Below are 15,157 nucleotides of genomic sequence, written 5' to 3'. Positions count from 1 at the left end.
CCTTCCGCTCGGCCAGCCCGCGTGTAAATACGCCCCAACTTCCTTGGCGCCGAGGCGCGCGCGCTGCCCGTTCTGGGGCACGCACACACCTCCCCGCTCTGTGCTCCCCAGAGCTCCCCGGACTTGCATCCCTCCCGCGTTTCCTCTCAACAGAAGGTATCCAGCAGCAAAGCTGTCATGAGCCACGCTGTCCTGTCACTCTCTTCAAATGGCAGGGCTGGCGGCACGCCCCGCACAGCCCCGCACAGCTCCACACACCTCCAGGGGCGGGAGAGGCAGCCTGGGGCTGAATGGGGAGGGAGAGGGTCAGACGCAACGCCAGCAGAGTGCAGACGGGATGGGGAGGTACAGCTGGTCTTGTGTGGCTTTCGCGCTGTCCAAAGCGAGAACGAAGCAGTGTTCGCAGAGGGTCCAGCCTCCCAGAGGGATAACTGGCGGGCACTGTGTGAAGAGTCTGAAGCTCGGGTCTCAAGCCCGGGGAGAGGATCGAGCTGGCCTTACGGAGTCATCCGAGCAGCGGGAACGGCAAGAATGGCGGCAAACGCTTCCACGGTCACTACGTGCCAGGAACCGTTCCCAGAGCTCCGCATAAGCCCCATGTCACAGGCGAGGCACCTGAGGCCCGGGGAGGCCGGCTGACTGATGACAAATGCGCAGGGCAGGACAGGGCAGGGAGGTGCCCCGAGCAGGCTGGCTCAGAGTCAGGCTGCAGCTGGCAGGCTGGCGGAGGGACAGCGAGCCAGGGGGAAAATGTGGGCAACCACCACTGCGTGAGGTGAAGCCGAGAGCGACCAGGAAAGGAAACGAAAGGGCTGACAGAGACAGAGTCAGGGCCACCGAGGCCAAAAGAGATGTCGCTGCCACCTAGTGCACACTCAGGAGAGGGCAGGAACCAAACTGTTCGGGCGGGGTTCCTCAAATTCATGGGTCCTCCAGTCACTAGCAGCTAGCACAGTGCCCACCATATGATTAAGCGCACAGCAAACACTGGTCAAGTCATCAGGAATGAGTGCCAGTGAAAGCATGAGCTGCGGTGACAATCGTGCTCTGGACAGGCTGACTGCCTGACGCACCCTCCCAGGTGTGGCTCTGCTCCTCACTCCCTCAGGCATCCAAGCCCTTTCTGGAACACCTTCCCAATCCCCCCGGGAACGCTGAACTTCACAGAATTCCAACACGAAGCCACCACTGCCCCCTTTTAACTAAAAACTATTACACCAAATGTTTAGAACTGATCGCTTATCGTATACTTCGTCTCCTGCTTAGTATTTATTATTAAAACGGATAATCATAAAACCATCAGATACCCATTTTCTTGCGAAGGCATCTCATCTCGAATAGCTCTCAACTCTTCTAGAACGCGAGATGTTTTACCTTTCAGTTAAAAGAATCTATTGCTCCTAGATGCAGTGAAGCTTCACTGATTTTCAAAGATTCTAACAGAAAATACACTGAGCCTGCGAACGGAGGGAATGGCAGCCATCGCCCTCCGCATTCTCACCTATGACCCTGTGACTAAAAGGCACATTCAACCAGACGTCCGGAGCGCATGGGACGCTGCCTGCGCCTGCGAACAGTGTCCTTACACAAAGCTAAAGCGTGTAAACAGAAATCAGACCATTAGCCTCATCAGCAGCATTTCTGGAAAGAAAAGGTAAGGGTAAGAAAGGCAATGGCTACTCAAAAAACCAAATTTGAAAATGTTTGGAAACTAAGCAAAATCAATTGCTTAAACAGTTTTAAGTCTAGTTTTAAACAGCCTCTCTGTTAAAAAAAAATCAACTAGACTACAACGCAGCCCTTCTCTGTTTAAAAGAGTAATAAAAAGACGCCCAGGACAGGTGAGCGCACTCGGCTTTTCACACGTGCCGCCCCGTGCGTGGGCCTCGGCGCCCACGGTGAGCTCCGCTGCCCCCTCCCGCAGAGGAGGAACGGGGGGGCTGGGGTTTGGGGGAGCAGCAGCAGTCAGTGGAGAGGCTGGGACGGGCAGTGCACAGCCGGCCCCACACTCCTGCGTGTCAGGCCACAGAAGAGGCGGTGGCCACAGCTGTGTGCTTCTACAACCTCAGTCTGTTTCGCTTTGTTTTCAAGGAACAGCCTTTTTTATTGAAGCCCCGATTCACTAGGTGTGCAGTGACCGCATGGCACACTGGGGAGCCGCCGCCTGAGGCAGGAAGGGTGAGGAGAGGGGACGGCGCTCACCTCCACACCCGCAGGCCCTCGCCCCTTCTGCTGGCAGCGCCGGATGACTTCCAGCAGTAAGGGCCCGCCCACTGTGCCTTCCGCCTCGACGATCCCCAGGTCCCGGGCTAAATTCTCTCGGCCTTCGAGACTCTGAAACTAGAGAAGAAGGTCACCAAAATATAGCAAAATTCTTTTCAGACTTTAAAGATATTTCCAGAACTTAAAGACATATCTAAACTCAGATACCGTTTTTGCTAATGAATGAAATGTCTGTTTTGAAAAATTACACGTATTTTTGGAGGGGCCGAGAGTGGCCATGGGAGCCACAAGTTCACCCCATCCGAGGCTTACTCCCAAATACACACGCACGGAATGGATCAGTGCCTTCAAATACCCGCGCTGTTTAATGACATTTTTTCCTTTCACAAGAAGCACAGAGTTGCTCGTGTGTGTTAAAAACACATAAAATACAATGCCGCCACATGAGCAAATTTCTACTTGGAATTCCGCATACGGGAAATGCAGTAGTCACTTTTTTAAATTATATAATCCTTTTACCAAGTCTCTACCTGCGTAAAGAGGTGCGGTCTAACATCGTAACAAATTAACTCCACGATAACACTCCTTTCCGGCTACATGAAGCAGGGACACTGGTGCCAGCTGACAACTCATGGCTTTTAAGAAAAACAGATAACTAAAGTAACGCTTACACAAGACACTATAAGTTCTCAACTGTTAACTTTCAACTTATAATGAACTCATTTCTATCAAAGGTCATAAAAGTAGATATAAAAATCATCATTCTTACTGTGCTAGTTTCAGGTTGAAAAACGGCCAAGGTGAAATCAAGATTAAAAAACTGAAGAAATTCTGCAACCAGACTGGCCACCAGGCGGCCTGCAAAGGGGGAGAGCAGAGGGGGTGAGTGCGTCCTCCAGCGCCCAGGCCTCTTCACTGACACTGTCAACGGGACTGACCAAGTCAGTGCGAGAGAAGAGGTCTCTGGATTGTCTGCTCATGAATCCTTCTCTTTGAATAATATAATTAAGTAATGAAAGTCTCAGTCTCTTTTTCATTTGGATCACCAGTCTAGAAGTAACTACTAGGTAAGATAATGTGACATTTCATAAGTGAACTAGTGTTCTGCTTCTTATAGTAAAATTGGTTTTATCTCACAATTTCCCATAATTAATACTATTTCAAGCAACTTAACTGCTGTCTAATAAAATGCAATTTAAACATAAAGACCTATAAGAATCAGAGACTTCAAAAACTAATCTGAAATTCCTGATTTCTCCCAAATGGAGTCAACATTTGAAAATTCAGAGACAGACAAAAGAAATAAGAAAAGGTGAACATCTTACCATCTTTTGTATTTAAAAACTTTTTCAGGCTCTCATTGACTAAAGGAGTTTTGTTCTGTTAAAAAATAAAATACTGTGTCATGTGTTTATCTTAAGAACAGCCACAAAATGTGCATTAGTTTAACTTTTTGGCAAATGTTAAGTAAAATACTGTCACTCGTAAAATTATGGTGAACCCCATTTCACAACTGTTAATTACTGAAAGAACTGCTTCATGCTACTTGATAACATCTCAAAGTTAATAAAACAAGACTGTACACAAAGGCTTGCATTTTTTAACTTTAAATGTTTGACAAATTGGTTAAACTGCTTTAGAAGCTAGACCTTCAAATACTTGTGAAATGACATCAAATTTGCTTACAGAGACAATTCATTATTTCAAGCATATAGTTTGCTATTTTGTCATCTCCGACACCCACCAGTGGTGGCAGGCTCACTGCGAACAGGACTTGACACGTGTGCGTTTCCCAGCCCGTCAGCAGTGTGCGCGATGGTTTTACGTAGAGCACAGACCAACTTACTTTTGTCATTAGACATTTATCTGAATAAAGAGAAACACTAACACATCCGAGTCCTCTAAGCAGACCCCACGAGTCACAGGCATGGTGGCAGTCTTGTGCACAGCTGAAGGAAAATGGTGCAACCGCCCTGGAAGGCAGTCTGGTAGTGTCACCAAGTCAAAGGACCGCAACCGTATGACCCAGCCCAGGCATTTCCTCACTGGCAAAGAAAGAGCAGACCCCCCAACAAAGAGGTCCGTGAACGTTCACAGCTACGTCACTTCTAAGAGCTGAAAACTAGAAACGACCTGAATGTCCACTGACAGGTGAACGACTAAGCAGTCACGTGTTCATACAACGGAGTGCTACACATGAATCGAATGGAATGAACTGGTGATACAGCAACAATGTGAACGACTCTCAAATGCGTCATGCTGAATGAACACAGCCAGATCAAAAAAAAAAAAAAAAAACCGCGTCCTGTATGGTTCCATTTGTACAGCTGTTAGCTTACGGGTGCCAGAGTCAGAGGGGAGTGAGGAATTATCACACAAGCAACGAGAAACTTTTGAGGTTATGGGCATGTTCCTGCCTTGATAGTTCCACTTGGCGCGCACGCGCCATCATTATCACATGCGTATATGTTTTAAATATGTTGTTGGTTACTGTACGTCAATTCTACCTCGATATAAAGTTTTAAAAAAAGAGCAAAGGAGACTAGGAAGGCTTCTGTGAAGGTCCTCTCCAAGTGAGCTGGCCCAAGAAATGTGAAGACAGAAGCCAGCTGAAGCACTGAGGGAAAATGAGGGAGGCAAAGACTGAGATGTCTCATGGACAATAACCAGGAGCCCGATGGAGGTGGTGTCAGGAGCAAGGCCGGGAGGAATGACAGGAGAGAAGAGACATACATGCAGCTAGGCACAGGCATAACAGGAATGACCCGGCCGAGAAACCGACCTTACACAGGGAACCATGGCTGCGATGAAGCCCGGACGTGGGAAAGGAGGCGGTCTCCCGGGGTTTCTGCTTCCGGTCAGGTAGCGTCCCATGCCACTAAGGCAGCAGCGGCGGTCGTCCTGTGGCCGACAGTCTTGACACACAGGTGTGAAGCACAGTGGAGAGGCAGCTATGGACCAGGGACTCGGGGCTAAAGGTCCTGTGTGGCTAAGGTCTGCCAGGGACAGAACGCAGAATGGGAACCACGAGTCACCGCTGCGAGAAGTCGAGGGAGGCGCACGGGGAAAAGATCGCGCAGAAGAAACCGAAGAGCCGCCGACGAGGGACAAGAAAAACGGCAGAACAGAAAGTCCCAGAAGTCCAAGGAGATTTTCAGGAAGAAAGGAGGAATTAAGAATGTCAAACGCCACAAAGAGCGCCTGCGGCAGGTAAGGACTGAGACACACTCAATTCGGCTTCTTCTTGACCGCAGCAGAAGAAACACCTGAGGCACAGCAGAGACGGATTTAAGATGCTGCGGACTGAAGGGCGTCAGAACACGAAAAACAGCATGAGACGCGCTCACTCTTTTGAAAGCTGGCTGTGAAGGAAAAACATAGAGTATCAGAAGCAGAGCACGACCCAAGGGAAACAGCTCTCTCCTTGAGATAGAAACCTGTTTCCACTCGAGAGAGAAGCAAGCGAAGAGGAAGGGGCCAAAGACGCAGCAAATCTCGATGGTCGCCAGGGAAACCCAGAGCACGCCTGGCCAAGACACAGAGCCCTCCACGGAGCGGGAAGGGGGCAGCCAGACACACACGGACGCAGGGAGGCTGGAGGCCACTGCTTCACCTGCCCGCGAAGGGAAGAGGCAAGACCGCGCGGGTCCAGAGTGAAAAGCGGGTGGGGCGGGGGACGAGGCGGGCTGGAGTGGGCGCTGTCGCCGCGCAGGGCAGCGCCCGGGGCTGCTCAGGATCTCGCTCAGGCTGTGCCCACAGTGCAGTGACACAGCAATCCACAGGCTTGGGTGACTCTGCTCTAGCGTGCACGTGTACAAACAGGGAAGGGGCTGAGTTTGCTGAATTAAATGACCATCAGGATTTTTTCCAGACCAAGTATGGCTAGAAGGCAAGGTAGCCAAGGTTTTTGAGATATGGACCATGGGGACCAGACCGGTCAGGACCGAAAGGCAGCGAAGAAGCCTGATGCCTGGACGAGAACTGCTGAGCTTCAGGAAGTAAAAAAGGAGCAGGCATCTAGGTCTAAAGAAGGGAGAGGCGAGGAGATGTCACAGAAAACCAAGAAGACCGCGATGGTGGAGCGATTCGTGTGGACGTTTTCCCGCATATCCACTCAGGACGGCGGTGGGACTTGGTAGAGAAAAAACTAAGTACGCTTAAATACAGAGAGCTGGGTGGACTTGGGACAGTAAGATAAAGACTACATCATTTAAAAATAAGTGGGTGGCCTGATAGTTTTGGGAAAAACTGCATCCACATCACCCCCACCCGGTGGGGATTCACAATGCATACAAGCGTGTTCAAGGTCCTCAGGAATCCTGCAGTAAACACTGTGACAGCAGAAGCTTTTCTTCAAAAACCGCTGCGATCTTGTGTTTCAGGTCTCCCCTGCGAGAGGGGATCTATGACACTGAAGATAGTACTGGCCTCAGAGTTACCAAGGTCCTAAACTTTCTTGAGATTGTTCCCAAATTCTGAACTATACACGAAAAGAATAATTGTGACTCTCCCTTTATAACAAATGTAGTCTTTACTAGTTAGAAATTATCCTTGGCTATGCACCACCTTAAGCAGTATTGCAGAACGGCTTTTACATAGTTAAAAATGAAACGTAAATGAAAACGGTCACATTAAAACGTGCAGATTCATACCTCTACTTTCTCTTGCTCCTCTAGTGCTAAAAACACAGCTGCTCGGAGTTCGGCCTTTTAAAACAAAGGGGAGGGGGTGATGGAACCGACACTGCTTCCAGACAATTTCACAAGAAAAGCACCCGACGTACATCCCCCAGGCACCACCCACGCCACTTTAGCAAAAGCGCAAAGCAGCGAGACGCCGCTGCGGGTGGGCGGGAGCGGAGCGCGGCCGGACGCGTGCGGAGGCGTCCCGACGGGTCGCTGTCTCGGCGCGGGTCCTCCGGTCCAGCCGGCTTCCCCGTCCTTGGCCGCGCCCACTCGTCCCCACAGCGTCTGCGATGGACACTCGGAAAAGCACCCCGCCAGGCCGGCAGCCCGTTGGTCACGGCGACCGGAGGGGGCGACCGGATGAGACGCCCGGGGAACCGCGGGAGACACCCCCGCCCGGACGCCCGTGGTCGGGCGCCTGTCCTGCACGCGCCGCGCGGCCCCAGGGCTCCCCGAGTGACCCTCGACCTCCGAGGTCGCCACCTTGTCCCCGGGCCAGGATCCCGCCCGGGCTGCCAGCCGACGCGCCCGCGTCCCTCTGTGACGCCCCGCCCACACAGGCCCCGCGCCCGCGGGCGCGCCCGGCCCGGCCCACCTTGATGCGGTTCAAGACCCCGCTGTTCTCCAGCGTCTGCACCAGCAGGTCCCGCAGCTCCGTGTCCTCCTCTGGCACCACCGCGGCCGCCGTCGCCGCCATCTTGCTTCTCCAAGACAACCGCCCAAGCCGCGCCAACGGCCAACGGCCGCGGCCGGTTTCTCGCGGCGCGCGGTTACGCTGCCGAGGCCCCGCCCCCGGCGCCGGTGCGCAGCCAGCCCCCACGGCGGGGGCGGGGCCTCAGGACGCGGGCGGACGCCGGGGGCGGGGCCTCAGGACGCGGGCGGACGCCGGGGGCGGGGCCTCGGCACGTGGGTGGGCGCCGGGGGCGGGGCCTCGGAGTCTGCAGAGGCGGTTGCTTGGCGCCGAGCGGGGCGGGTGGCGCAGCGGAAAGGCGGGGTTGGGGTTGCTGCTGAGGGGCGCGGCCTCAGGGCGGGGGCTGCGGTCTGGACCCCGGGCGTGGTCTCCGGTGTGGGAGCCCGGCCTGGGGCGACGGGGGTCTCTGGCCGGTCGTGGGTCTCAGTCCTCGGCGTGGCGATGGCCGCAGCCTGGACCCCGAACCACCTGGGGGTTGGGGGCGGGGTGCCGGGCCCCTCGGCGACGCCGCACCTGTTGCAACGCTATTAAAATTACGTTGCCTACGGAAGTGAACTTGGTGCTTCCTTCCAGGCCTTGTCCAGTTTCCCCACTTCCCTACTAGTGTTTCTCGGGGTCCCCTCCCAAATACATTGCTTACACTCTACCCTTGCCTCCGGCTCTGCTTCCGGGGCACTCAAACCAAGACAGTTACCCCAGACCTGCTCGTGTGAAGCAGACCCTAGGATGGGGCTCGGACTCCTGACCAGCCAGGTGGCAAAAAGGACCCGCTGCTGGTGTAAGTGGCGTGGCGGTGACCCTGATATAGCGCGGTGGCTTTGCTGTTAGGACAAAGTGGGAGGGGACCCACATGGAAGGGGCACTGACTGGTGCACTCTCTAGTCTGTTAAGATAGAGGGGGCCGAAGAAGTTTTGTTGTTTTTTTTTTGATGCTAGAAAAGCGCTGAAGAAAGAATGACGGGTTCAAGCCAGCGGTCTATCCACCTGGGGTGTGGTGCGGAAGCCGTTGTTGCGAGCCAGACACGCACCGGTAGCTTGAAATCCACTAAGGTAGAAAACCCTGGAGATTGACAAATACTATAAATTACGGCTTTTTATTTTTAAAGAGAGCCAGACGTTTAACATTTGCTATCACACCCCTGCCTTCAGGAAGCTTCCTGAATCTGAGGACTTATACCGTTCGCTAAGCCCCAAAGCCTCTAGACCTTCCCAAGCCCCAGCCCTCTCCGTTGTGAAGTATTAACCCACCTCAGGGAGTTTTTGTATTGCGAAAGGTTGTTGGAAATCCCAGCTGTTTTCGGAGAACAGGAAAGGACCCCTTAAGAAGTTGGGTTTTGAGATCAGCCTGAAGGAGGAGAGTGATGGCATGCGAATGTGGCAGAAGGAAGGTCATCCCAAATGCGAGGTGCACGTGCAGGCGAGAAGGGCTGGGAAGGTGGCCCACGAGGCCGGGCATGGGTCTGATCTGTAGGAATTAGGACACCAAGAGAAAATGGGAACCAGTGGATCCGGAAAAAAAGGGGAGGAGACCGTAGAATAGGACTTCAGGTGGGGGAGCCAGTGTTATGGGGGCGGGGGGAGAAAACGGAACAGAAACCAAAGTTAGTGTCAGTGGCAGAAGCAGAGTCAGGGGCAGCTGGCCCCACGCAGGTGACGATGGGTTATTTGGGGAAGAGTTTCAGGTGTCAGCGGAATCCCCATGTTTGCATATCCAGAGGAGAGTTTGAAATCCATTTATTCGGCACGTTGGATTGAACTCAGATCTGTTAGGTGGTGAGGAAACAGGACCCAGTTCCTGCAGGCCAGGAGCTGGCAGTCTCAGGGACCCCAGACCAATGACAGGTCTAGACGCCTGGGTGAAGTCTCTGAAAGGGGGACAGGAGCAGCTTGTCGGCCAAGAAGGGAGATGGATGGCTTCATGGAGGAGATGACACTTAATATGACACATAAACACAGTTCCAGTGGGAGGTTTCCTGATGCCTGAAAGAGAAGGGGGCATTCCAGAATCGAACAGACCAGAACGCCAAGGCCAAGGGCCACAGGGCAATGTGCTCTGTGCAAGGACCGCAAGTGGGGCACCCGGCAGGACACAGGAAGTAGCCAGATGACCAAGGGCTTCAGCCACCAATAAAATGAGTTTGACTTTTATCTTGAAAGTGTGAAATAGCGTACTAAATAAACAGTTTTAAAGGAATGTGACATTTGCTCATTTGGGTTTTAGAAGCATCCAGAAGCAACGAGGGATGGGTTAAGTTGGATGTAGTGACTCTAGAGGCAACAAAACTAGTCCAGGAACCAGGGGAGCAATAAGATGGGCCAGGACTCTACTCAAAAAGAAGGCTAATCATTTAGGAGGCATTCTAACCCAAATTTGCTGTGTAAATTCCATTATTTCATTGGATATCGAGGAGAAATATCTCATTAACTTCTTGCTATGTGGAATAGCTCAAAATTCCTTGAATCTGTTGCTACATGCCATGTCATAAAAGAAGTAATAAAATCACATTATTCTACATTTTTAAAAAAGGAATGTAGTTTTCTAAAAGTCAGGCAGAGATTGCAACATATTTCTTTTGCGAAGCTGTTATTACCCAGCATGGCAGTGTGTATTCAGAGCGTCCTCCACCAAGAGCTGCCATCCATGCCACTGAATGGAGCCCGCATCGCGTTCCCACCATTTGTTACTAAACTTCAGGGGCCGGAGAACCGCGATCTGTAGATGACGATGATGATGGTGTGGTGGTGCTGGTGGTGGTGGTGCTGGTGGTGGTGGTGGTGGTGGTGATGATGGTGGGGCGTGGTGATGGTGGTGGTGGTGGTGGTGATGGTGGTGGTGACGATGATGGTGGGGTGGTGGTGATGGTGGGGGTGGTGGCAGGTGGTGATGATAATGATGGCGATGATGGCGATGGTGGTGGCGATGACGATGGTGGCGGTGGTGGATGGCGGTGGTGATGGCGGTGCTGGTGGTGGTGGTGCTGGTGGTGATGATGATGGTGTAGGGTGGCGGCGACGGTGGGGGTGGTGGTGGTGGTGGTGATGATGACGGCGACGATGGTGATGGCGGCGGGCGATGACGGTGGTGGTGATGATGGCGGCGGTGGTGGCGATGGTGGTGGTGGTGGTGGTGGTGGCAGTGGTGGCGATGACGATGACGACGGTGGCGGTGCGGATGGCGGGGGTGGTGGTGGTGATGACGATGGTGGTGGTGGTACGGCGGGGGGTGGTGGTGATGATGGTGATAGTGATTTTGAATTGGCTGGGACTCACCTATATCTAAGTTTGAAAATTACTCAGAAGAAAATAATTGAATGAAGGAGGTAAAGAATGGGAGAGAGGAAAGGTGACTCTACCCTCCGGAAGACACGTTTGTTGCCACCAGGGGGCAGTGTGCACCAGGACAACTGGGGCCTGTTCTACATTACTGTCATTAACGGCTTGAAGATGTGACGGAAGTGGACAGCTGATGCGGTCAGCTAAAGGACTCTGCACTTAAACGGCACCCTCACATCAGCCGTTTCTCAACGCTGAGAACGATGTGAAAGCGGTTTCCTGCCCCTCCACTTCCCCGGTCCTACTCTTAGCTTTACAATCCGTAGCCCTCGCTATGAATTTAATTGTCTTGTTGCTAAGTGCACGTCTGCACATAACTGGTTGTTGCAGAAGCAGTAGCTGTCAGTCAATGGTACATTCAAGCCTTGCAAATGCACAGCCTCAGTGCTTCAGAAGCGTGTACCACTCATACTTGAAGAATGGGGGATTTTACAAGGACTTCGTATAGCTGTGCTACTTGGAGCCATTTAACCCACTACCTAAGTGTCTTTAACATTCAAGTTCAGACTTGGCCAGTATATCAGGGCTAAGATAAATTAATTAAAACCGTTAGATTCTTGTACTATTTTAATTGCAAAGTGGACACTTTAAAACCCTAATTGTAGGCTGAGAAATTCAGCTTTAAATTACTTAAATTACATAAAATTGGTATCAACCTTAAGGTACAGAGAACTCGATTTTTCTGTGCTGTTTGTTTGTCGAGGCGACTATCCTAAGATCCACTCAAACATCTGAGCAAGCCGGACTGAAATAGGAGGGAGGGCTACGGCAGAGGCTAAGAGTGAAACACTTAGAGATTTTCTAGTTGTCATCCGGTTCCTCTTGCAAAAACCTTTGCCTGTGCGATATGCACACACACGCACCGATGCACACGCACACAGAGTACGTGCACACACCGCGTGTGTGGGTGCTCACACACGCACAGATGCACACACCACATGTGTGGGTGCTCACACACGCACAGATGCACACACGCGCACACAGCACGTGCACACACCGCGTGTGTGGGTGCTCATTGAAAAATATCGTCTCCAAACAATGACACCGTCATCATCCCACCAACACAGCCCTGTCTTGCTCTGTGTTGGGTGTCCCCTTGGGGGAAATAAGTAAGAAAGCAAAAGGCCTCTTTCCTAAAAGGGCTGTGCCCCGCTGAGACAAACACTTGTAAATCGTCTGTGAGAAATACACAGGTGCAGCAATGCGTCCATGTGACAGTGGAGGTGTGGATAAGTGCCACACGGGGAAGCCCTGGTGGGTCAGGAGGCAGGCAGTGGGGACACGTGGCCGAGTGCCCGTACTGCGGCCTCCGTGGGAAGAACCCGGTGAGGCAGCGGCGGCAGGGTTAGGACGGGCAGGTTTGAACGCCGCCAGCAGGCTCTGGGGCGTCTGGGCCCCGCCCTTGTTGAGCAGGGCAGGGAGCTAGTGGAGAGCCAGGGAGGAGGCGGTAGGCCTGTGGGCTGCGGCCGGCTGCTTTGCACGTGAAAGGCACGATCTAAGGTGAGTTTCCACTCTCTCTAGCCCTGGGAGGGACGGCCTCTTCGGCGTCACCAACTCCCTGGAGGTCAGAGCATCCGAAAGGAGACAAAAGACGCGTTCACACAGGGGTGTGGATGGACTGGAAGAGGAAAGGCCCAGAGCAGTGCGACAGGGACGGGCCTGGAGCGTAACCTCAGCGAGTCTCGAGGGGCGTCACCTACCCTCCCCTACCGCGGGCCGCTTTCAAATGCAGCCGGATTCTCCCTGAGCCTCACTGCAGCTGGAGTCTGTATCTCCTCTGGCGTCAGGCCCTGGCGACCACTTCCACCAGCGGAGCAGAGAAGGAACTCCACGTGACTTCCGAGTGGGCCGGGGAGGGGCCTGCAGCTTTCATCTGGCACTCCGTGGGCACTTATCCCACGGGACCCCTCCTGGTCGCCGGCCACGCTGGGGGGAACCCGAGCACGTGGAGGGGACACGGGTAGAGGCTCTGGCCGGCAGTCCTGGCCGGGCCATCCTGCAGCCACCCCGGCCCGGGTGCACAGCTTGGCCGGGCATCCTCCAGCCCCGGCCATGTGAGCCAATCGAAGCCCACTGAGCCTCTCTTCCCAGGAGGGGCCCCGCGTGCTGTGGAACAAGGACAGCCCTGGGCCGGGCCCTTCCACCCCACAAAATCCCTGTTGGCTCCTGCCGCAAAGCGCGAGCGGTTTCTTCTGCAGCAAAGGGACAGGGACATGAGCCTGGGGAGGAGGGCGAGGAGCGCAGGGCGTTTCTCGGAGAGCTGACAGTGCGTGCGTGCCTGACGCAGTGCAGGTGTGACTGACGCAGTGCAGGTGGCAGTGGGGGCCGGCCGCCTGGCTGGGTCTAGACTCACAGATTTGGGCTTGGGGCAACGGTGCTGCTTGTCACTGAGACAGTCTGACTTACAACCTGCTTTCACTCGGCACTTTTCCGTGCACGACATCATTGACTCAGTCACAGATGTGTGAGCGCCACAGGGCGCCTGCAACCAAGGAGACCACACCCAGGACTAAGCCGCCGGCTCCAGAAGCCCAGGCTAGTAAGTGGGGGCAAAGCCGGGTCCAGAGGTGGACCTTTTCCACCCCCACACTGCTCACTTTCGGCTTTGCATACAATTCAGTGCGGCATACGTGGATTAATATTTAATAACAGTAACTACTTAGTATTTGCACACAGGGACGCCTGGAGCGGAGGAAGCATGAGCAGGTGCTCAGGGCCAGCCTCTGGCTTCCGCCGCACAAGCCCCTGAACCCGCCCCAAGAAGCAGTTCCTCTCCCCAAGGCCTCTGTGAAAGAAACGCCAAACCCGTTTGCAGCTAGATCCAACTTATCACCCCTAGGGTCAAGGGCTTGCTCCCTAGAGCCACTTTCAAAGTCTCCTGTCCACCGAGGCGCCCTCGGGTTTTCTCAGGTAAGCTGGTAGCCGGCCTGCAGTGCGCGCCTCTGCCAGGCAGGAAGCGAGCGGTCTCTGATCAAAGCTTCTCCTAACTCAGGCTCCTCACTTCCGGGCTCCCCTCACGTGCTTTCCGTCATCGACACTTCCAAGGGACGGGATCCGGGTCCCAACTGCCGTGGTAAATGTCGCCGTTAGCGGTAATGGAACTTGGGTGGGTCACAGCCTACGGAGCACGACCACGAGAGTGACGTGCCAACTCAGCAAAGGACATGCGTGCGTGGGCGCGAAGACCGTTCACGGAGTCGCACCGCCTCTGCCGCTCTCAGCAAAAGAGACCTCTTAATAAAATTAATAAACAGCTTCATAAATAAATTACAAAGTTAATGAAATAAAACTGTGCGCCCTTAGCTGGGGAAGCAAAACCTGTTCCAGCCGGGGTTATGCACCTCCAGGCCGCGCTCCACCCTGGAGGCTCCGGGTGAGAAAATGCTCCTTGACTTTTCCAGCTCACGGACTCCTCCTCCATCTGGGAAGCCAGCGACGGTGGCCTGGGGCCTTGCCACAGGGCGTCTGTCCCTCTGCTGTCGATGTAGTTCCCCCTCAATGTCCCTAATAATCACATCAGCGAACGTCCCTTTTGCCATGTAAGGTAACATATTCCCAGGTTGGGGGGAGCGGGGTAGGACGTGGATGTCTTTGGGGACCTTTACTCTGCCTACTACACAGGGATGAAAGCCGGATCGAGCTCCAGATAGAGCCGCGGCTCCCAGGCGTGCAGAGTTCGTTCATCCAGTGTCATGCTACACACGGCAGCTGATCTTTTATACATTTTAGAGTTTTTATACAGCATCTAAAAGACTATTCAAATACTCTTCCCCTTTCCAACTACATGTCTGAGTGGGGTTGAATTTTCTTTATAGACTTTAACCAGGCAACCTATAGCAATGGCCTGAATGCAGAAGCAAATATTTTCTTTCATTAAAGCGGACATTTAGGAGATTTGCAAAAATGTAAAAATGATGCCACTCTTTCCGCTAAATTGCTTTTGTTTTGGAAAATATACGAATTTTTATTAAAAAATATGTTATTTATGGCAATGGGTTTCCCCTCATGTTAAACTTAATTAACACATGTTTTAAATGTCCTCAGTTTTAATTTCAAATAGGGTAAATATTATTAAATATAACACATATAAACGAAAGTTCTTTGGAGTCCCCAATAAGTTTAAGGGAATAAGGTGTCCTGAGACCAAGGCGTCTGAGGACCGCTGTCACCGAGAACAGAGTAACCATTGGCCAGGCCCGTCAAACGATGGCCCAGGGGACACGGG

At 53.1% G+C, this 15,157-nt stretch overlaps 1 protein-coding gene and 1 long non-coding RNA gene across 7 annotated transcripts in view; one reads left to right on the top strand and one right to left on the bottom strand.

The window, feature by feature from the left end:
• Nucleotides 1-7,702, bottom strand: part of CEP43 (centrosomal protein 43) — a 28,771-nt gene extending 21,069 nt beyond the window's left edge. The window contains exons 1-5 of one of the 6 annotated variants that reach the window (XM_039881469.1): nt 7,504-7,700; nt 6,876-6,929; nt 3,549-3,603; nt 2,993-3,081; nt 2,203-2,340 (exon numbers count right to left, since the gene is read on the bottom strand). In XM_039881469.1, the coding sequence (XP_039737403.1) occupies nt 2,203-2,340; nt 2,993-3,081; nt 3,549-3,603; nt 6,876-6,929; nt 7,504-7,605 (438 nt within the window). In that variant the 5' untranslated portion in view covers nt 7,606-7,700. Of the gene's footprint in view, nt 1-2,202; nt 2,341-2,992; nt 3,082-3,548; nt 3,604-6,875; nt 6,930-7,503 lie in introns of those variants that run through there. The other 5 variants (XM_039881472.1, XM_039881480.1, XM_039881499.1 and 2 more) reach the window with 5 other exon arrangements.
• Nucleotides 7,703-12,321: 4,619 nt separating this feature from the next.
• On the top strand, nt 12,322-14,178 carry LOC120617284 (uncharacterized). Its single transcript, XR_005656869.1, has 3 exons — nt 12,322-12,432; nt 12,538-13,842; nt 13,925-14,178. It is a non-coding gene; the product is annotated as an uncharacterized LOC120617284 (long non-coding RNA).
• Nucleotides 14,179-15,157: the final 979 nt, after the last annotated feature.

Source organism: Pteropus medius, unplaced genomic scaffold (genome assembly GCF_902729225.1).
Source record: "Pteropus medius unplaced genomic scaffold, Ma_sr-lr_union100, whole genome shotgun sequence".
Taxonomy (NCBI): domain Eukaryota; kingdom Metazoa; phylum Chordata; class Mammalia; order Chiroptera; family Pteropodidae; genus Pteropus; species Pteropus medius.
This window is presented reverse-complemented; position numbering and strand designations above follow the sequence as displayed.